Source organism: Balaenoptera acutorostrata, chromosome 15 (genome assembly GCF_949987535.1).
Source record: "Balaenoptera acutorostrata chromosome 15, mBalAcu1.1, whole genome shotgun sequence".
Taxonomy (NCBI): Eukaryota; Metazoa; Chordata; class Mammalia; order Artiodactyla; family Balaenopteridae; genus Balaenoptera; species Balaenoptera acutorostrata.
Window position 1 is genome coordinate 10,579,926 of NC_080078.1, and position 22,342 is coordinate 10,602,267.

General features: G+C 52.8%; 1 protein-coding gene and 1 long non-coding RNA gene across 8 annotated transcripts in view; one reads left to right on the forward strand and one right to left on the reverse strand.

The window, feature by feature from the left end:
* RCC1L (RCC1 like) overlaps nt 1-22,265 on the forward strand; it is a 43,660-nt gene extending 21,395 nt beyond the window's left edge. For 2 of the 5 annotated variants that reach the window (XM_057530193.1, XM_057530197.1), the window contains 5 exons: nt 1,089-1,270; nt 4,166-4,253; nt 5,097-5,270; nt 7,680-7,765; nt 13,726-14,528. In XM_057530193.1, coding sequence (XP_057386176.1) covers nt 1,089-1,270; nt 4,166-4,253; nt 5,097-5,270; nt 7,680-7,765; nt 13,726-13,803 — 608 coding nt within the window. In that variant the 3' untranslated portion in view covers nt 13,804-14,528. Of the gene's footprint in view, nt 1-1,088; nt 1,271-4,165; nt 4,254-5,096; nt 5,271-7,679; nt 7,766-10,402; nt 10,550-10,585; nt 10,919-13,725; nt 14,529-21,766 lie in introns of those variants that run through there. The other 3 variants (XM_057530194.1, XM_057530195.1, XM_057530196.1) reach the window with 3 other exon arrangements.
* On the reverse strand, nt 1,173-13,764 carry LOC103020152 (uncharacterized). Of its 3 annotated transcripts, none has more exons than XR_003623819.2 (7): nt 13,643-13,764; nt 12,146-12,678; nt 11,420-11,819; nt 9,732-10,201; nt 9,304-9,390; nt 1,390-7,982; nt 1,173-1,303 (listed from the first exon to the last, which is right to left on the reverse strand). It is a non-coding gene; the product is annotated as an uncharacterized LOC103020152 (long non-coding RNA). The 3 variants fall into 3 exon arrangements; XR_009005556.1 differs by having other exon boundaries at nt 1,390-7,046; nt 7,819-7,982; nt 11,420-12,678; XR_009005555.1 differs by having other exon boundaries at nt 11,420-12,678.
* Nucleotides 22,266-22,342: the final 77 nt, after the last annotated feature.

The window sequence follows — 22,342 nt, forward strand, 5'->3', positions numbered from 1 at the left end:
GTACATAATAACAGGGTTTTGCCTGTTGCCGAGGGTTGCTGCCAGTCTGACGCTGCTTTGGGCCCCTTTGAGAAAGCCTGGTGCAAGCACGCGTCTGTGGTTCAGGGTTCTACCTTGGTCCGCTGCCCAGGGGTTACTCTCCATTGCAGTGCTGATGGTGACATTTGTCCTCCCGGCAAGCCCCGTCTTTTCCTCTGGTCACTGTGTACCACACCAGTTTGCCAGTTTTGATTTGTTGTAGTTGGGGGATGGTGTGGGGTGGGGGGCTGAGGTGGGATGGGCTCTTAGAGATTTCTTTTATGTTCTAGCAGGCCTAGCAGTGCATTAGGAATTGCTTGTTGTAACTTTGGTTTCCCAGTGCATATGGAAGTTATGTTTACACTACACTGTAGTCTATTAAGTGTGCAATAGCATTGTGTCTAAAAAATGTACGTATCTTAATTAAAAAATACTGCCCCCCAAGTGCCAACCATCATTTGACAATACAGGGTTGTCACAAACCTTCAATTTGTAAAAAATGCAGTATCTGTGAAGTGCAATAGAACGAGGTGTGCCTGTATGTAATATACAAGGTCTGATAGGTTCATTGTGTGTTGGTGTTTCATCCTGAAAAAGTATCTAACTTGAATCAGACTTAGAAAATATCAAGGGTTTTATTTATTTATTTGTTTGTTTATTTATTGAAATTCTATTTATTTATTTATTTTGGCTGTGCCGGGTCTTAGTTGCGGCACGAGGGATCTTCGTTGCTGCACGCGGGATCTTTTAGTTGTGGCATGTGGGATCTTAGTTCCCTGACCAGGGATCGAACCCCGGCCCCCTTCATTGGGAGTGCAGAGTCTTAACCACTGGAACACCAGGGAAGTCCCATCAAGGGTTTTAAAAGTAAACAATTACTATGATGTTTTTCCCTCTTCTGAGAGAACATGGAGAAGGAAGTTGTACAGCATGTAGAGTAACAGATTAGGATTTTGAGTTGATGTTTGCAAAGTGCTTAAAACTGTGTTTGACACATAGTAGGTCAATGCAAGTGTTTGTTAAAAGAATAAACAATTAAAAGTAAGTAACACAGTTTTCCATTGTTCCAGGTCTGGGTCACTACGATATCACCAGTGCGCCCACCAAGCTGGCTGGAGACCTTGCCGGAGTGAACGTGGTCCAGGTGGCCACCTACGGGGACTGCTGCCTGGCTGTGTCGGTCGATGGCAGCCTCTTCGGGTGGGGGAACTCCGAGTACCTGCAGCTGGCCTCGGTCACGGACTCCACACAGGTATGACCCCACGAGGTCCTCTGCAGCCCGGGGCTGGGGGTTTGGAAGTAGAGTGTTAAGGATATTTAGAAGAGATCCTTCACGAAGGGGTGATGTGTAGGGTGCCGTGTAGGCCTCACCTGTGCTACGGCTGCCTCTTGAAGGGGCCGAGTTCTTGGCGATCTCATTGGAGCCTGGAAAGAAAGCTTAGATGCAAAAGCCATCATTACCAATACTTCGATGAGATAGTCCTGGTTTAGAGCAGTAGTTTAGGTATGGCTGTGTGCCCTGTCTTGTTCTGAAAGGGATGTGAGGCTGTTTACATAAGGTCCTGTGATGTCACAGTCGGCCTCTTGTTGCCGTCTAGTGTGTGTACCCCCAAATATACAGATCTGAGGTGTGCACCTTGATGAAGACACCTGTGCGGCCCCTAGATCATGCAGTAGGGCATTGGCAGTCCTGCTGGGGGCCTCTCCCTGTCACACCGTCAGTACAGTACAGTGGGGTTTTAAACGTTTTATTAAGGAAAATTCCAAATGTAAGCAAAAAGTAGACCTCACTGCATAATTAATCTCTGTATCCATCATCCATGTTCAACAATTACCAATTAATGGCCCGTTCAAAAAAATAGGTAATTTACTGTTTTAAATTGTGTGACTTAGTGGTTTTTAGTATATTCTCAAGGTTGTGCAACTGTCCCCACTAATTCCAGAACATTTTCATTCACCCTCCCCACCCTGCTCTCCAAAAAGCCCCATACACCTAACGGCCAATCTCGTTGCATCTGTAATTCCATCTGCTTCTCTGTCCTGCATTATTTTGAAGCAAATCCTAAGACATCATATCCATAAATCAGCATGTATCTCTAAGTGATTAGGACTTAATATCATCAAACTTCTGACAACATACAGAAGGGTTTTAAATATATATTAATAGATAAAGAGATATGCACAAACGGATAAAGATAGCTAATTGGATGAAAAAATTCATTCTCTGTGGTCTGACACAGTAGCTAGAAGTGGCTGCAGATTTGGCTGTGAGCTCTCTAGTAGCCAAAAGAGAGACGAAAACGTGGTCATTGAAATGATTCATTAGTTTCCATAAGATAAACAGCAAATAAAATGTTTAGAAGAGGGACTGGGCTTCCGGATAGCAAGGCCTGAGATCAGTGTCTCCCACGGCCTTCCTGTGAGGGCAGAGCCAGGGTCATGTCGTCATTATCTGTGCTGCATGACAAAGGACCCCAACACGGAGCGGCTTAAAACAACACACATTTATTGTCTCACCGTTTCTGTGGGTCAGGAACCTAGGGGTGGCTTAGCTGGGTCTCTGGCTCTGAGTCTCTCAAAGGCTGGTGTCACCTTGGGGTTCACCTTGGGAAGGCCCTGCCTCCGGGCCCGTCCTGGTGGTTGGCAGCAGGGTGTAGGTCCTCGTGGACTGTTGGCCCTGGGGCCCCAGGTCCTCGCTGGCGCTTGGCCAGCTCACAGTGGCCGTCCAAGCCTTCCTGGGCTCCTTGCCATGCAGGCTTCTCCAAGTGGCGGCTCACAGCGTGGCTTCAGCCGAGTGAGCCAGTGAGAGGGCGAGAGAGCGCGTCAGTGAGACGGAAGCCAGTGCTTTATAAGTTCATCTTGGCAGTGCCTTCCGCTCACGTGTGCTGGAATTCTGTTCTTTAGAAGCAAGTCACTAGGCCTAACTCCCACACACAAGGGCGCAGATTACCCATGGTGTGACTAGCACAGACGGGTCATTTGTTTTGGAAGCAGCCCATCGCATCCATGATCTTTACGTGGTCTGAGCCTCATCCTGTCAGTGACAACAGTGGTGCGTTTCCAAAGGCTCTTTGCTGGAGTGTTTCTCAGCCTTTGCCGAGGGCCCTGTGCCAGAGCCCAGTTGGGTAGAGAAGCTGTGAGAGCCAGGCAGCAGACGCCAGGCCAGGCCAGCAGCCTCGCGTCATCTCGGATCAGTAAGCCCCTTTATTCCTTTGGAGTCATCTTAGGGATTGTTACCCTCCAGCTGTCTCCATTTGCAAGTGACTCTGAAAAGATTCATGGCTGTCACGGAAGCACTTAAAATCTGTCTTGCAAAGTTATTCCTCAGTAGGGGTGCCAAGACCAAATCCTGCTGGACAGCTAAGTTGGCCACACTTCGTTCTCCCAACCCCTGACCCTCCCATCTGTCACTCTGAGCAGAAGTGCCACTTGGCCGTCTCTAGGCACTGCGAGTTCAGTACATCCCGGAGTGAATTCACGCTCATGCCGACATCCTGGCCCTTCTCCCTTGTTACCCACGTCCACTCACATTCCCCTCTAGAAATCACGTCCCTCTCCCACTTGGAACCCTTACTGCCTCGTTGTTGTGCTTAGGATAGAGACCAAATCCTAACCATGATCAACAGCACCCTGCGTGATTTGCTTTCCCTTCTCCCCACCGGCCTCTTACAAATACTCCCCCTTGTCCCCCTGCTTCAGCCACTCTGACCTTGTTTAAGCTCCTGAACGTGCCACACTCACCTTGCTCTCTTCGCACGTCCATCTCGCTGCCTTGGGATTCCCTTCTCTTCTCCCCTGGCCCGCTTACTCCTGATTGCTCCTCCCTGCACACCAGATCAGGTTCCCTGACACTCACGCCAGGGACCCCTGTGCTCTCCTTCATTGCATTCAACACAGATCCATCCTGTGTTAGTTTTGGCTGACATCTGCCTCCCCCGTTGGGCTGCAGTCTGAGAGCGGGACTGCTTCTCCTGCCGCCTGTCATCTTCCCAGCACCCAGTTAGAAGCTTAGCATGTGTACGACGTTCAGGAGATACGTGGGGAGGGAATGAATGAACTGGGGCTTATCTACTCTGTACATGAAACAGTATTTCCAAGTTCTCGCTGGTTTGTCTTCCTAACAGTGTGGACCCTTCCTTTGATTCAGGTGAACGTCCCCCGGTGCTTGCCCTTCTCAGGAGTCGGGCGGGTGAAGCAGGCTGCGAGTGGGGGGACAGGCTGTGCTGTATTAAACGGTGAGACCCTCTTGCAGGCAGTTGGTTGGGAAGCTGTGGGTGGGTTGGGTGAGGAAGAGTTGGTGTCCACTGGATTCAGGCTGTGGTTTTCAGTGCGGGGAGCACGGTTGTGGGAAGATCTAGTTAGTTTAGTTCAGTTAATAGAGGGTGAGGGTGACATTCTTGACAGAAGGATAACAGCCGTGATTTATAGGTCGACGAACAGCCAGCGTAGAGCTGAGTAACTATCCAAACCTCTGGAGTGGCGGATGCACTACTGCGCCCTCTCCCTATGCCTGGGCCAAAGCCCCCAGGCCTGCCTTCTCCAGAGAGGCCGTACCAAGAGCCACGGGCACACAGGAGAAGAGCCTTAGGGTTCAGGTACTGGGAGCCAAGCCCCTGGCATTAAACGTCTGGCACCACTGATGAGTAGTAAATTTTTTATGACCTGAAGATCATTACGAATTTTAGAATCCAGCCAGAAGTTGTGTGTGTACTTGGCTTGGTCTTCTGATCCGTGTGAGACGTAGAGCTGTTAGGAAAAGCTGCCCCTCTAAGGCTCTCCTGTGTTCACGTGGGGTTTGTGGCTGATTTATGGAGTGGCCCCGTCCAGCACACTCAAGATGTAGGACGTTTGTGTTGTGAGATTGGTTAGCTGGCTAGACATACTCCACAAGCAAGAATTTGAAAGAGGAGAAAAGAAACATTATTTTAAATGTCAACATGTTCTTGCCAAGCAAGAAGAGGGAAAAAAAAAAAAAGTCCATGTGGATATAATGCATCTTGGTGGTGTGGTTCGAATTTCTAGTGAGGGAGGGCTGCACTTGGTTTGACTTCCTGACCGTTGTTTTTACTGTAATCCAGGAGAAGGACATGTTTTCGTCTGGGGCTATGGAATTCTTGGGAAAGGACCAAACCTCATGGAAACTGCCCTTCCAGAAATGATTCCACCCACTCTCTTTGGCTTGACGGAGTTCAACCCAGGAGTCCAGGTTTCTCGCATTCGCTGTGGACTCAACCACTTCGCCGCCCTCACTAGTAAGTGACCAAGCGCGTGTGGCCCCAAGGCTTTACCGAGCTTCACCCTCTCAGGTTCAGCCCCAAACCGTGGGTCGCTCTCAGTTTCCATCCATCCAGCGGAGTGGCGCCCTTGTGTGGATATTTAAAGAGAGCAGCCAATCCAGAAGTTGTTTGGCTTGAGGTGGTCTAATGTGTGTCTCCTTTTCACCCGGGAGGTTTGTTTTCAGTTCATTTGGTTTGTGGTTAGGCTGGCATTGCAGTGAGTTTTCTCAAGCGGATGCAGTCGGTGGTGGGAGAGGGGACCCTCGAGTGGGCCGGGCTGCTGGGGGCGACCCGCGGAGGTTTGGTACGTCTGCGGTGGGTGAGCAGGAAGTGAACGTGGGGGGCTTCATCCCGGTCCCTGGCCAAGCCCGACCCTCATCCAAGCCAGGAGCGTGGGGCGGCAAGAGGCACATTTGTAAGACTGTCCTGTGGTTTTGAGGGGGTAGATGTGCCCGGTTTCTCCACAGTGCTGGGGGTAGTGATCGAAGGGGGGCTGAAACGGAGATTTTCTCAGAGGGTTGCCCAGTTACCAAGCCATGACATACAAAGTTACTCTGCAGACCTCCCGCGTGTCTGCGCTTCTCGATTACAGCTCTCATCCCACCACCGCGGCTGTCGGTTCAATTTGCTCCTCATGAGTTGACTTGAATAGTAAGACGGAACTAAATTTCATTTTGTGATTCTCAAGTAAATTCAGTTTTTCCTTGCAATTTAAAGACCATCTTGTCTCACGGCAAGCTGTTGTTTCCCTTAGAAACATCTGGGCCGGGACAGTCGGTTTGGGTCGTCCTCGTCTGTGTTCCCTGGCCTCGTGCTAACGTGAGGACTGCTCCAGACGAGCACCGTCTGTTCCGGAGTCCTCGCTACCGTTCAGTCACTGTCTGCGTTTCAGGGTTTGGGGCTTGAGCAGCGGCGGCTGCAGCGTGGGCCGCTGTGGCGGTGCGTGGAGTGTTGTCTGCGCTGAGGCACTGGGTGGCAGCAGTGGTGACCGGCGTGGAGGACCCCTCACGCCCCTCTCGCTGGGTCAGCCACCTTCATCTGCAAATGCGTCTGTGTCACATTGGCGTTTTAAAGCTATTTTGATGTAGCAGATAGAGTCAGTGTGGGCGAATTCTGGAGGTAACAGTAACCTATTTCCCCAGTGTTTAAGGCTTAAACTATGTGCAAAGTACATGTACTTGGAAACCCGTACGAAGCCTTTGACTAGGGTATTTTGCTTTGTCTGCTGTCGTGCTATGAGGCCATTTGGGGTCACACTGAAATGAAATCGTACCTAGGTTTCCCCCAAGACCCAACAGCCACCCTCCAGTGCCAGTGACTGTTCCTCGGTAGAGGGCGCCTCAGAGCCTGGGCTCCTCTGGTTTGCCCTGAGGTCTGCTAACGTGCTGGGGGCCAGACTGAATTGTTCTGTTAAACACACCTGTGAGGTGGAAGACCAAGGACGGCAGCGAGACCAGAGGGCTCTGCCAGCGCGTCGCGGAAGGTCCCGTATTTAATCAGCCGGTTGTTTCAGTCCCGGTTCCTCCATGTCTTCCCTTCTTCTTCCCATGACCAGAGCCTTCTGCCAGAGGGGGCTGGGAAATGGGGGCTCTGTGCCGAGGATGCCCCAGGCCGGTGTGGACGGAAGTCTGCGCTGAGGGCCCTGCCCGGTCTGAGGGTCCATCCTGGAGCCGGCGTTCGCAGAGCCCCAGTCTGGATTCAGTCTCCTGGCCTGCCCCTACAGCACCCTGCCTGTCCTTTTCCTTCATGGCACTGTTTCCAATTTGAAAACATGCATTAGGTGGTTTAATCATTTGTTTAATTTTCGCTCTTCAACTGGCTCCAGCCCCGCGAGGACAGGAACGTGCGTGTCAGTCCCCGGGCTGTCCCAGCTCCCAGCACACAGATGTAGACTCGGCCCAGAGAGGCGCCCTGTCACCGTGTGTCACTTGACCAAATGCTCCTGAGACGTGGAGACCCAGACAAGACATGACAAATTGCCCTACTTCTCACTCTGTCAGGGCGTGACCAGGATTTGAGGATGCTGAGATTTCAGGAGTTGTGGAGGGCAGGGTTCGGTTGGACATAACTGGGTGGTGAGGGTGTGTGTGTAAGGGCCGCACAGAGCGGGCCGTGTGCAGGAGCCCCTGGGCCCACCTCCAGGCATGTGTTCATCTCCCATGAGAGGGACCCAGCATGAATCTGGGCCGGGACGTGTTTTTGGTATGGGGATGGTACTGTATACTTGTCCCCTTAGAAGAAAGCATTAATGCCTGGGAGAAACTGAAGTTTAACTTTGATCTTTTTGTACCTGGTTCTAGAAAGCCTATTCTCATGACCCTTCCTCCTCTTGGAGACTTGCCCTTGGCCTCAAGCCCCAACCAAGCCGTTTTTCTTTATTTGCAGACAGAGGAGAGCTCTTTGTGTGGGGCAAGAACGTCCGAGGGTGCCTGGGAATCGGTCGCCTGGAAGACCAGTACTTCCCGTGGAGGGTAAGGCTGGGCTGGGCGGGCGTGAGGGCGGCGTGCCCGCAGGGCAGACTCACCTGACGCAGCAGCCCGGCCAGCACCGGGCCCGGGCTTCCAGCCCCGTGGTGCCTGTAGGAAGCCTCCTCGGAGGCTGGCCTCGGGCACACGGGTGCCTCGGGGCGCCGAGAGGGAGAGGGTTGAGATGAAGAAGTGGACGTGCCCGAGAGCTGTTTACAGAGGCCTGTGGAGAGGAATGTTTTACAGCGAATTTAAAAGAAAGCGGGATGTTTAATGTTCAGAGTGCCTTACCACAGCCCTCAGAGTGAAACATGAAGGCTCTTCTGAGGGGAGGATGCAATTACACAAAAAGACTCATTTCAGAATTAAAGGGGAAGAGGGTTCCCTCTTAAGTTGTAGTTTATCTTAGTGTCGTTTACTAAGTCAGTTCTTTAAGTTCTTCAAAAAGAAAAGGCTATTTATTTTTTTGAATACAGAACATATGGACGTGGTACAAAATGTATTATGAAAAATAAGTCTCCCATTTCTTGTCCCAGAGGCAGCCACTGGTTCTGGTTTCATCGTCCCCTTCCAGAGATAGTCTCTGTGTAGAGGAGCAGGCGCTTGTGTGCGTGCACGCCTGTGTGTGTGCACTTGCGTGTGTTCGCGTGTGTGTACGTGCCTAAGTGTTTTCTTTGAAGGTTAGGTTTTTTTTTTTTTAATTAATTTATTTATTTATGGCTGTGTTGGGTTTTCGTTTCTGTGCGAGGGCTTTTTCTCTAGTTGCGGCAAGTGGGGGCCACTCTTCATCACGGTGCGCAGGCCTCTCACTATCGCGGCCTCTCTTGTTGCAGAGCACAGGCTCCAGACACGCAGGCTCAGTAGTTGTGGCTCACGGGCCCAGTTGCTCCGTGGCATGTGGGATCTTCCCAGACCAGGGCTCGAACCCTTGTCCCCTGCATCGGCAGGCAGATTCTCAATCACTGTGCCACCAGGGAAGCCCGAAGGTTAGGTTTTAACGTGTTTTGAGGTTGTGTAAAGCATTTTTAAAAAAACACGTGTAAAAATGCAAAAGAAATGTGTAATTAAAAAAAAAAATAAGGGGGACTTCCCTGGTGGCGCAGTGGTTGAGAATCTGCCTGCCAGTGCAGGGGACAAGGGTTCGAGCCCTGGTCTGGGAAGATCCCACATGCCGCGGAGCAACTGAGCCCGTGCGCCACAACTACTGAGCCTGCGCTCTAGAGCCCGTGAACCACAACTACTGAGTCTGCGTGCCACAACTCCTGAGCCCGCGTGCCTAGAGCCTGTGCTCTGCAATGAGGGAAGCCACCGTAATGAGAAGCCTGCACATCGCAACGAAGAGTAACCCCCGCTTGCTGCAACTAGAGAAAGCCCACGCACAGCAATGAAGACCCAACACAGCCATAAAGGAAGGAAGGAAGGAGGGAGGAAGGGAAGGAGGGAGGGAGAGAGAGAGAAGAAAGAAGGAAAGAAGGAAAGGAAAGAAAAGAAAGAAAAAGGATTTATTGGTCAAAAACCCACAGAAAATGTTTCGAGGCACTTACTTTGGTATTTTAGGGGCTCTTTCTCTCAGCCCTCCCCTTGGCTGCTGGCTCCCCTGAGCTCGGCAGGCCTTGACTCCGGTGCTTTCTCTAAGAGAACACGTCAAAAGGGAGACTTTAAACTTGTTGGAAAAAAAATGACTGTGGCCCAGAGTTGTTCCCAGCCTGGCTAGTGCTGACCCGCTTGTCCCCTGGGGACCCCAGCCCAGGTGAGGAAAGGCGTGGCGGCGGGTGGACCTCGGCCGGCAGCTCAGGGAATACGGAGCAGTTAGAATCCTGCTCGTTCTCTTGGGGGCTTCTCGCAGCCCTCTCTTTAACACCCCCCACCCCCCACCCCTGCAAGGGACTTCCTTCTGAGGGGCAGCTGGGGAAACGGCCAAGCAAGTGGGTTTTGAATGAATGAATGACCGTTGTGACTCGGGGCTCCCCACCTGCCTTCATGTCCTCCCAATCAGAGCGAAGATCAGCTGTGAAATCAGGTCTGAGAGCGTTTTTGTTGTCCAAGTGGCCGGGCCAGGCTTGGCCTCTGTGGTGGGGTGGCAGGCCTGGGGGCGGATGCCCTGTTGGTCAAGCCGGACCCCTGCGCTGAACGTCCCTCTGAAGTGTCGTTCCCGGCCTCCATGCCATCAGGGAAAGGGCACTCTGGTCTTTCCAGTGACGGCTGCTTTCATGCCCCACACCATTGTCTCCCCTTGTGTGTCTGTGGAGCTCCTTCACCCACGTGTCACCTTTTGGTCGGGAGGATGGCGCTGAGGTCCATGCCGGCTCCAAGATGCGAGGCTGGGGCTCTGGGAGAGTGGTGGTGACAGGAACCCGGTTTTCGATCAACTAGGTTGGATTCCTTAAAGGTTAGTCTCTTGTTGGGTAGTTGGACCTTTCTCCAGTCTGTTCTGTTGTCTCACTTAAAAAAAAAATTGCAGGTGATTTTTATTCCTTAAACTATTTTCTCATTAATCTTAAGTAGGGGATATGTTACATCATTTAAAAAGTATTCCAAGAAAGAAAAAAAAAGAGTAAAGCCATATTTGTAGCTCCTACAGTGGTATTAACTAGTTATTCTTAGACTTACTTACAGAGCCTGGGCTTTTCTGATGATTTGTAGGCCTAGGAAGTGACATCTGAGTCACCTGATTGAAACCTCTCCTCCCGGAAGCTGTCCAGGATGTTTTTCTCCTCCACACTGATGCTCAGAGAGGTTCAGTGATTCCTTTAAGGTCACACACCTAGTAAGACGCGGAGGGCTTCCCTGGTGGTGCAGTGGTTAAGAATCTGCCTGCCCGTGCAGGGGACACGGGTTTGAGCCCTGGTCTGGGAAGATCCCACATGCCGCGAAGCTACTAAGCCCGTGCGCCACAACTACTGAGCCTGCGCTCTAGAGCCCACGAGCCACAACTACTGAGCTCACGTGCCACAACTACTGAAACCCGCACGCCTAGAACCCGTGCTCCGCAACAAGAGAAGCCACTGCAATGAGAAGCCTGCACACCGCAAGGATGAGTAGCCCCCGTTCACAACTAGAGAAAAGCCCGCGTGCAGCAATGAAGACCCGACGCAGCCAAAAATAAATAAACTTATTTTAAAAAAAAAGGTGGAGCCAAGAATGAATGAGACTCAGAATTTCTGACTTTAAGACGTCACCATGGTCCCCCTCCTCTGCGAGGGCCTGAGCGGGGCTCCCCTGGAGTCCCCACAGCGGAGGGAGGGCGAGGCAGAGGTGGGGACCCTCTGCCCGATGGCAGCCCTGCGGGCCTGGGAACAGGACACTGGGGAGAGCTTTTGAGCGGCCCCACCCCCACCCAGGCCATGCCCTCACTTTCCATCGCACATGACCGCCATTCTCAGGGCCCGGAGCTGTCCCGGGGGCCGGTGCTTTGCACCGTCTCTCTTATCCTCAGAACAGCCTGTGTAGGTTGGGCTGCCCCCCAGCCTGCACCCGTGCACACTGACTTCAGGATTCGAAGCCGCTGGCCCAGTCTCCCAGCTGCGCAGTGGGTGGGCTGCGACGTGAACTCGGTGCTCTGAGTGCAGACTATGCTTCCCCCTCACCGTGCGCCTCTCTGGTGGGGCTTGGGTTGGAGCACAAGCTGGGAACCCTCTGCTTGCTGGGCCTCTTTCTTACCTGGCTGCTTCAGGAGCCACAGGCCCCGGCAGTTCTGACGCCCCAGGGGAGGGCGCGCCGCAGGGGCTGGGCCTCCTCGCAGGCTGAGCGGCTCCCCTCCGGGGTGTGGCCTGGCTTCTGGGCGCCGGGCAGGGCATCTCGGGCGCAGCCGAGTGGGGACACGGCAAGTCCGGTGGCCAGATCACAGCTGGTCCAGCGCTCCTCCTTTGCCGTCCTCTGTCCTTCACCTGGGGGGTGTGTGTGTCTTGGGAACTTGTCCTTGTGCAGAGAGCTGTTCCTACACTGATTCTGCTGAAACTTTTCAGAGTCACTCAGGCCAAATATGGTTCGTTTTCTGGAACTGTTTGCCTTTGCAACAATGTGAGTGTAGATTGGTTTAGAATAGAAACTCCTTTTAACCCTGATGAGGCCACAAATAAAACGTGGCTGAGGGCAGCCTTCTCTTGGACTCAGTTCAGAGGCTGTACTGAGAGGCAGTTGGCCGGGGGGGGTGGCTGGGGCCTCGGGAGCCACCTGCTGCTCCCCAGGGAGGCTCCTGGGGCCGGCGTCCGCCAAGGCGAGGTGGCTGCCTCTGCTTTGGGTTCTGAGGGTCACAGCCCTTGGGGAGCAAGGACAGAGGTGCCCAAGTGTGACAGCTCGGCCGCGGGTCAGCGCGGAGCGTGGCCCTTTCCTGGGGGAGGTCAATAAAGGTGCTCTCGTGGCCCGGGGAGGTTGCTAGGAGCTCACCTGGCCTGGTCAGCCCAGGCAGCATGTTTTCTTCTGCTTCTATGGCCAGCCTGGAACGCTTTCTGCAGCTCTGGGCCTTTGCGATGAGCTCAGGACACCGCTGCATGTTTGTTCAGTGATTTCTGTAACAGGTTTTGCTGAAGGCGTTTGTTTAGGGACGGGTGAGTAGCACGACTTGGTTACTAGCATCCGTTTGCCTCGTGGCCGGGAGACCCTAATGGACTTGTCTCTGAACGGTTGACGTTGCTGCCTCTGGGCTTTTAGGGCAGGCCATCTGGACGAGGCCTTTCCCTCCGAAGCTCAGTAAACTCCGCAGGCTGTTACAGATCCCTCTCCAGCTGTCACGCTGCCCCGCTGCGCGCTGCCACTGGGGAGGGACGGCGGGATTCGGGTCCGGTCAGAAGAGCAGCGTCAGCGTCCTGGCAGGGGCTGAGGGGGAGGTGCAGGTGCAGGTGCAGGTGCAGGTGCGCCGTCTTTGAAGTTGCTCCCTGAGGGGACACTACGCTCGCACCGGCTTTCTGCGTCTAGAACCTCTGGAAAGACAAGAAACCAGTTAAAAGTAGTTTCCAGTTCAGAGGGAAGGTGGGGAGCAGGGCATATGATGACAGGCTGGCGTCCAAAGGTATTTAATACCTTTTCCTCTTTTCTACTGAATGTCATTTTATATCGTAGCCACGTGGCTATCACCTATTCAAAGTAATAATAGTGATAATAATAACATTTATAATAATAATACAACAAGAGGAGAAAGCAAAGTGCCCCTCTCCTGGAGAACTGGGTGGCTGTGTGCACCTGGAGACCCCACCTGTGTGTGGGCACCATGGAGTTTGGCGGGAGGGGGTCCGTCTCCACGGCCCAGCTGTGGGACAGTGAGAGTCACCTTCCGGGTCCGCAGGCTGGAGCCTCCACGCCCACACGAGGCTGTGTGCATGCCACCCGGAGGGCTGGGCCTGCCTGGGAGGAAGTGGTGGCAGTGTGGGTGGCAGTGTCGGCAGGGCTGCCAGCCAGGCCTCTGGCACCTTCTGAGACGCAGTAAACACCCCTCCTCCGGGGTGCACGGGACCTGGGAGCAGCCTGCCTGGGTCTGGAGCTGACGGGTAGAGCGGGTGAAGACACTGGGCTGGGAGGCCTCCTTCCCACAGTGGACCCTGAGGGCAGCGCAGGGCAGGAGGGTTTCTGGAGCTGCTCCAGGGAGCTGTCTGGTGACCCCTGGGAAGGGTCACTGAACAGCTGGCTTGAGCGCAGGTTGACCTCTGGGGAGTCACACATGGGGAACGGCCTCTGTGGGGTGTGCACGTCCCAGGACGGTACATGCAGGGTCCGTGCGCATGCCCAGAGCGGCCTCTCGGGGGGGGTGTTGCCCTGGTCTGGGTGGGGAGTCAGGATGGCCCTTCCCACGGTGGGTGCATCTACCCTTCCCAGCAGACCTGCCGGGTGGGCGTAAGCACCCCATTTCCAGGTGAGGGAGCCGAGGCTCAGAGTGGTTAGGTCACTTACCCAGAGCAGAGCCAGGGTCAGGCCCTTGTTCGGCCACTGCCAGGCCATCCCTCCTCACGGTGTGCTGGGTCTTGTCTGTTCAGGTGACGATGCCTGGGGAGCCTGTGGATGTGGCGTGTGGCGTGGATCACATGGTGACTCTGGCCAGGTCCTTCATCTGAACCTCCTGCCCGACCCGCTCGAGCCAGGCCTTGGCCTCAGGACCGCCTGGACTGCGCAGCAGAGGCAGCCGCTGGGGCTCTGGATGGGGCCCGAGAGGGTCGGGCCCTCCGTGTGGTGTGCCGCGCTCCCCTGCGGCCCGGAGTGGTGTGACTGGAGGTGCCGGGACGGGGTCCCCCCCTGCCGAGGGTGAGACGTGCTGCACTCGGCACAGATGCTGCCGTTATCGGCCGAGCCCCAGGGGTGTGCGGCCCCGGCAGGGCGAGGATGATCTGCTCATCTCGGCTCCTTCTGGGGAACACACGGCGGCTTCTGGTGTCACGTCTGGTCTTTGGAAAGCTTAGCCCGCTCAGCCGTCCCTGCTTGCTGCTGGGACACCAGCCGAAACCCCTCGCACTGGGGTTCTCTCTGGAAATGCCAGTGGGCGCCAGCCCAGGACCCTGTGGGCCCATGGCTCTCAGCAGCCTTGTAACCATTCTTACTGCCTGGCTTGGAAGACTTGAGAAGCCCCCTCGGGAGGAAGAGCGAGGCCAGATTCTTGTGGGCCAAGGGCTCTGAACACATCCTGCGAAAGCTTGGCTGGAGTACTAGCCTTGGAGAAGGAAAATTCAGAAACAGTGACAGACATTTGCATTAGTAGTTAACTTGTCTTTTTCTTTAAAAACGTCTTTTAAAAATCTCTTTCTTTTGGAATAAAGTCTATTTTCTGCTTTTTCGTTTTTAAGAACTGGAGAGACCTTTTTATTTTAACCTGATCATTTAGAGATTAGCTTTCAAAAACAAGGCTTTTGGTAAAGAGGCAACTAGAAACCAGTGAAAAATACTCTAGAAGACAGTCCCACTTGAAAACTGTTTTCTGACCAGAGTCTGCTCCCGCAGTGCAGTTGGGAGAAAATGACGAAGTATAAAACCAACTGGGCAGTCATGTCGCAAAGCAGGCTCTCACTCACGGTTTGCCTACATCCCCCATCTTTTATTCATTCACTCAACAAACACTTACTGTTGTACCCCATACTTGTCAGGTACTGTTGATCCCACTGGGTCACGTGGTGGCAAACAGAATCCCTGTAAGCAGGTCTCATGACACATTCGAGGAGACAAAACAGACAATCAAGCAAAATGCAAAGTGCATTAGGCGGTTGCATGGGCTGTGGAGGAAAAGCCGGAGAGGGACAGGTGGTGCTGGGGCGGCGGTTTAAAGCAGAGCCGTCACCGACCCGACATCCTCGCTGCGACCTGAGGCAGCGCGAACCGGCCAGGCGGTGCCTGGGGCAGCGGCCCTGGGACCCCTCACCTGGCCTCGTACCACTTCCACTTCTCTGTAGGGGGACCAGTTCTTATGTTTATTACAGCAAAGTTTTTCCATAAACTTGAAACAGAAATTGAAAACCATCTGTCATTTTCCTTCCTGGAGCTTCTAGTTGGGCCGAGGACCATGTCACCCCAGTGGCGAACGGCAGTAATCCATCCTCAGGGAGATCCACGCCTTGAAGCACATGCTGATTTGAGGAGGGTGATGTCCCCGAAGGGCAGGCCGGGGTCCCCCAGTGATGTTCGGGGACCATAGGGGATGGTGGTGATGGAGGGTCTCCGTTGAAGGTGGGAATGGTTTTTAGCCTCCCCTCCTCCCCTCACGTGGCAACCATGATTCAGATCCAGTAACTACTTCCACCTTTGACACAGCACCCAGGGTATATTAAGGGACGTCTTTGGATTTGTCTTAAAACCCAGTGTCGGGACTTTCCTGGTGGTCCAGTGGTTGAGACTTCGCCTTCCAATGCAGGGGGTGCGGGTTCGATCCCTGGTTGGGGAGCTAAGATCCCACATGCCTCACGGCCAAAAAACCAAAACATAAAACACATGCAGCATTGTAACAAAGTCAGTGAAGACTTTAAAAATGGTCCACATAAAAAAAAAAAAATCTAAAAAAAACCCCAAAAACCCCAGTGTCTCCCAGTGGGGTCTGTGCCCTTTGTGGCAACGGGTTCCCGGCTGGAGCGCATCTGCCAGGCCCTTCCCGTGGCTGTCCTCTGTGCTCGTGTCCCTTCTCAGCTTTTGTCCTCTTGTTCCCAGCCTCTCCCAGCATTTAACACAGAGGCCTTCTACACCATTGGCTCAGCTGCTGCGATTTCTCATTTTGTTCCTGTGAAGGGTCAGTGCTTCAGGCTCCGGGCTCCTCACGTTATCGAGTGCGTGGATGACCCCTGGGTGAAGCGACCACAGGCTGCCTCCGACGTGACCGCTCTTCTCACACTCAGACTCCGTCCATTCACAGATGTTGGGGCTAGTGCAGAGCCCTGAGAAGGCACAGGGACTCCACCACCGTTTTGGAGAGTGGACAGTCCCTTCCAAGGCACTTGGGTCTCCGCCTTCCGTCCCCTGAGCCCCTGGCAGACGTGCAGGCTGCCATTTCATAACGATTCTGCCGGAGGGACGGCTCTCACTGCGCAAAACCTTCGAGCAGCTAATAGAAGACGTGGCTCTCCACTCTCGTCCGGTCAGTCCTGACACACTCGGAATCCTGTCATGACCACGCCTGTCCCTTGAATAGATGGCTGCCCATAATAAGTGCCCAAACACTCAGGCGCTTGCTGTGTTCTGTGCGACAGTCGGATGCTGAGAACCACACAGTCGAAACGGTGCTGACTGGGCCCAGCAGGTGCTGGCCTGGCTGAGCGCCCCGCTAACCAGGCCCGGGGCGAGAGCTCGGGCTGCGTCCGTGAAGACCGACACTGTTCTCCTGGGTGACGCCTGGCCCCAGCACCTCCCGACCAGCAACAGGAGTGACTCAAACTGTCCCGTGGGCCATTCCTTTTTATCAGAACTGATCAGCTGCCTCGTGTGTTGTGACGTACGGACAGACCTTGGGGGCAGCACCCGACACAGGCCCAGCCCTGTGAGACAGCCATCGTCCCAGCGCCCGCCAGCCCAGGACTGACCCCCCCAGGAACTTATCCCCTCCCCCGAAAGCCCCATACCTGCCCTTCTCTCTCCCAGGACGCATTACCAGCCACCCCCAGAGACTCACATTGCACCGATCAAGAAATCCCGGCCTTTCTTCCACACGAACCTCGCTGTTTAACCTGGAGCAACAGCCGGCCAGATTACGCTTGAGCTGAGACAGTGTTTGGAGTCCTTCTAAGATGTATTTTCTCAGACTTGGGGCCACACTGAGGTGTGTGCTCAGCAGTCACATTTAGAAGGATAAATCCAGATACTGTGGTCACCTCCTCAAACCAGGAGTCCACTGTCTTGCCAGGGAGGCAAACAGGTGGGATGTAGCTGGTGGGGGCGAGGATGGCCCACGGGGCTGGAGAGTAGCTTAGTCTTGCCATTGCTCTGGTAGCCTGGTGGCAGCACAAGTGCCAGGAGACCAGAGAGTAGAGGACATGAAGCCATGCCCATCAGAAAATGCCCTGTTGGACAAACAAGACCTCATCAGACTTGAAAGCTTTTGCACAGCAAAGGAAACCGTCAACAAAACAAAAAGCCTACGGAATGGGAGAAGATATTTGCAAACGATGCGACTGACGGTGTTAATAGCTAAAATATACAGACAGCTCATACAACTCAATTAAAAAAAAAACAAAAAAAAACAACCCAATCAAAAAATGAGAAGACCTAGATAGATGTTTCTCCAAAGAAGTCATACAGATGGCCATCAGGCACATGAACAGCTGTTTAACATCGCCAATTATTAAAGAAATGCCAATCAAAACCACAATAAGGTATCACTTCACCCCGGTCAAAATGGCCAGCATCAAAATATCTACAAATAATTAACGCTGGAGAGGATGTGGAAAAAAGGAAATCCTCGTACACTGTTGGTAGGAATGTAAATTGGTGCAGCCACTATGGGGAACAGTATGGAGGTTCCTTAAAAAACTAAAAGTAGGGACTTCCCTGGTGGCGCAGTGGTTAGGAATCCGCCTGCCAATGCAGGGGACACGGGTTCGAGTCCTGGTCCAGGAAGATCCCACATGCTGTGGAGCAACTGAGCCCTTGTGCCACAACTACTGAGCCTGTGCTCTAGAGCCCTCATTGAGCCACAACTACTGAAGCTTGTGTGCCTAGAAGCCCATGCTCTGCAACGAGAAGCCACCACAATGAGAAGCCTGTGCACCACAACGAAAAGTAGCCCCAGCTTGCTGCAATTAGAGAAAGCCCATGCGCAGCAATGAAGACGCAATGCAGCCCAAAACCACCCCCCAAAAAACAAACAAAAACAAAAAAAACTAAAAGTAGAACTACCACATGATCCAGCAATTCCACTCCACTCCTGGGAAAATGTCCAGAAAAAAACAAAAACGCTAATTTGAAAAGATATATGCACCCCAGTGTTCATAGCAGCACTATTTACAATAGCCCAGACATGAAAACGACCCAAGTGTCTGTCAACAGATGATTGGTTTAAGAAGATGTGGTGTGTATACAAACACACACACACATACAATGGAATATTACTCAGCCATAAAAAAGAATGAAATATTGCAACAACATGGATGGACTTGGAGGGTATTACGCTAAGTGAAATAAGTCAGAAAGACAAAAGCTGTATGATATCACTTATATGTGGAATCTAAAAAATAATACAAATGAATCTATATACAAAACAGAAACAGACTCACAGACATAGAGAACAAACTCATGGTTACCAAAGGGGAAAGGGGGAGGGAGGGATAAATTAGGAGTATGGGATTAACAGATACACACTACTACGCATAAAATAGATAAGCAACAAGGATTTACTGTATAACACAGGGAACTATACTCAGTATCTTATAATAACCTATAATGGAAAATAATCTGAAAAAACATATACAAGTTAATCACTTCCCTGTACACCTGAAACTAACACAATACTGTAAATCAACTATACTTCAATTAGGAAAAAAGAAAAAAGACAACGCCCCATTTGAGTCTACCCTTGGAGACAAAAACCGACCGTAAGCTGTTCCATAGCTGCAGTTGACCTTCATTCCGGGGGGGGGGAATGTTGAAGAAGCAGCAGAGGCTGATGGGGTACATTCTCTGGAGCACCGTCCATATGCCAGGACCTGCCAGTGCTTGGGATGCGGCAATAAGAAGGACGCATCATCCTAGCAGGTACATTGGGGCTGACCGCCCCTGATCGGTCTGGCCTCCGAATGGAGGAAAGCAGGATGAGGCCACTGCCCCACAGAGCAGCCAAAGGGGGCGGTGTTCTCCATGGGGACTTTGGGATTCCTTGAGGCAGATTCTACCCCTTAACCCTGGCCTTCTCAACCTCGGCTGTGGAACAGAATTATCTGGGGATGGTTTTGTTCTTGATATACATTTTGTTTATTCATTCATCGGTTGATGGATATTTGGGTTGGTTCCACTTTTGGGCTATTGTGGATAATGCCAAAACATTCATGTACACGTTTTACATTAGCCCAGAGTTTGATTTTTTGGGAACATTCCCATACAAGTTTTTGGGTGAACATGTTTTCAGTTTTCTTGGGTAGATACCTCGGATTGGGATTGCTGGGTCCTTCATTTAAATTTTTAAGTTTTGACACCTGTATTGTGGAATCCACAACACACTGTAATACTGAGTTCCTAGGCACTGATTATCTATTTCCCGGAATACAACTTGGGCTGCTACCTACAGGCCCGTTAGGGGGTCTCTGCTCACTTCTCCTCAGCTCTCTCCACTCAGGACCCTCTCAGTGCCCGGTGCTTATCAGTGTGGGGAGATGGGCTGCGGTCCAGCTGATGGCTGCCAGAGCTTCCCGCTGGTCCAGCTCAGGTGGACAGCTCCTGGAAAACATCTCAAACGAGATGCTCCAAGACCAACTTTTTGCAAGGTAAAGACCTCTGTGGTCTTCCTACTGCTTTATGCTACCCTCCACTGTGTTTATAGGAACTTTCTTTAACCGTCAAGGGATGTTAGAATAACTCACATTTTCTTGGCCGTCCTTCCTGCTATGCATTCACACCTGTTGCCTTCTCTACCACATTCATTTTTAAAAAAAATTGAGATGTGAGTCGTATACCATAAAACCATTTTGAAGTGTACAATTCAGTGGTTTTAGCCTATTATCTGTGTGGTAAAACCATCACCACGATCTCATTCCACACTCCCTTTGGAGAGCTAGTTTTCACCATCATGAGCCCCTGCTTCTCCACCAGCTGAATAAAACCAAGGGGAGGCAAAGTGACTACAGAGTGTGCTCTTTCCTTCTGTGGCCCTGCATTCTTTTTATTACTTTTAAAAAAACTTTTATTTATTTTTTGCCACACTACACAGCATGTGGGATCTTAGTTCCCTGACCAGGTATCGAACACTCACCCCCTGCATCCCTTAATTGGAAGCATGGGGTCTTTAACCACCAGGCTGCCAGGGAAGTCCCCTTTTTATTACTTTTTTAAGAGCGGGTTGGGGAGCTTTAAAAACTATACTGAAGCCAAGATGAGTTGAATCAGACTCTTTGGGGTGGAGTCCTGGCACAGGTAACTCTCCCCACTCTCCAGGGGAGTCTAACGTGCTGGGGTAAGAACCCTGCCAAGATGCAGCCAAAGCTGCTCCCACGAGGAATTACGCCCTGGCTGGGGCAAGGGCACATGCATGGTTCGGAAGGTGGGACGCCAGCCAGTCCTCTCCATCTGTGATGCCCCCCGCCATTCCTGACTGCACTGCGAAGGCCCTTGAGTTGGCCAGGGTCATCTCTCCTGAGAAACGAGGCCAGGATCCTGGCTGCCCCCTTTCCTCCTTCTATCAGCCATATTCAATAACCCAGACTCACCATTCAGATGCTAAGTTTGGTCTCCTGCGTGAAGTCCTCCGTCGCTCCCCATGGTCTGTAGCAGAGTGTGAGGCCCCCAGCTGGCCTGAGAACCCACCTTGCATTTCAGCCTCATTTCTACCAGCCCCGTCCATTTCCTCCCTCCCCCACCTTGCTTCTCCATTCCAGCTACGCTCCCGTCTAGGCCCTCTGCGCCTTTGCTGTTCCCTCTGTTTCGGTCCCACTGCCTTACCAAGCTCAACCCTAACGTCCTGGCTTCTTGTTCCTCCTACTGCCGGACAGTGGTCATGGCCCCAGGGCACAGCATCCCCTTGTGGTGGAGCCTGGCACTGCACTCCCTGGGAGAGCCTGTTTTCACGTCTTTACACCTCCTGGAGCAACTCAGGCGCAGGGGCCACGGCAGCGTCATCTGGGTCTCCAGCCCCTGGCACAAGGTCTGGCATCACCCTAGAGACAGTGAACATGAGTGAGTGGTGGGAAAAGGAGGACTTTGCTACTGTCTTAGGCAATCAAGAGTGCCCACCCGTGTTGTGTGGTATGTGAAGGGTTGAGGGGGTGTTTAGTCTGCAAACCCCAGAAAGAAAAGCCTTCACAGCAGCCAGAGCTTTCTTGGACTCGGGGTGGTGAGTGAGTGCTTTAGCTCCCATTTTCCCTCCCTTCCATCTCCAGGGCTGCTTCTCCTGTGAGGCAGGGGTGAGGGGATGGTGCGGCCCAATGTAGGCAGAGCCCTGCCCTGCTCACACCTGCCCTCCATGGAAAACATCAAAGAGGGGCAGGGTGAAGGGCGTCCAAGGTCCAGGACCTGCTGGTCTCAGGCCTCTTTCTTGCCTGGGCAGTCCCAGCATCCACCTGCCAAGGGGGCAGGAGCTCAACCCCAGAGCGCTTGTGGGAGGGACACCGAGCACCGTGCCCTCCCTCCTGCCCCCAGGGTGTCTTATCTGGAGGCATCAGCTCCTGGGCTTCCAGCACCAAGACACCTTTCCTGGGGGGTGTGACATTCACAGCAGGGTTCCAGCCCCTGATCCTTCCCCTGCCACCACCAAGGTCCTATCCTGCTCCAGGGGTCCCCGGTCCCCCAGGCCCACCTCTGCCACAGGTCTGGGGAGGAATGGTGAGTGTAGCAGCCAGTTTCCAAAGTGGCCCCCAAGGTTACCTTGACTTCTTGGTTTTCACACTCTCGTGTGGTCTCCTCCAGGGTCAAATCAGAGCTGGGCTGCAGGACGACAGAATATGATGGAGATGATGGTACATGAATTCTGAAGCTAGAAGAAAAACTACTTTTTTTTAGGTAGGTCCTACCTTGGTCCTTGAATCCCTTGCTCTGGGAGAAGCGAGGCACCATACGACGAGGACACTCAAGCAGCGGAGACCCACGTGGAGAGGAACAGGCTTCCTGCCGACAGCCAGGCCCACCTTGCCAGCCATGTGGATTAAGCACCTTGGAAATAGACCCTCTAGCCCCAGCCGAGCTTCAGATGCCTGCAGCCTCGTGAGAGACTCTGAGCCCAAGCTGCTCAAACTGCTCCCAAATTCCTAACCCACCAAAACCAGGACACACAAATAATCATTTCAAGCCTTACATTTTGGGGCAACTTGTTATATACAGCACTGGGTAACTAATACAGCCCCTCTCGCTCTCAGGGCTATGTCCTCCCTCAGATTCTTGCTTTGTCTCCTCCCAGCTCCTGGCCTATGTTCCCCCACCCACGGTATGGAGAAGGGAGAGAGATGAGACGTAGCCCTGGATCAGCACAAAATCAGACAGCCGTCA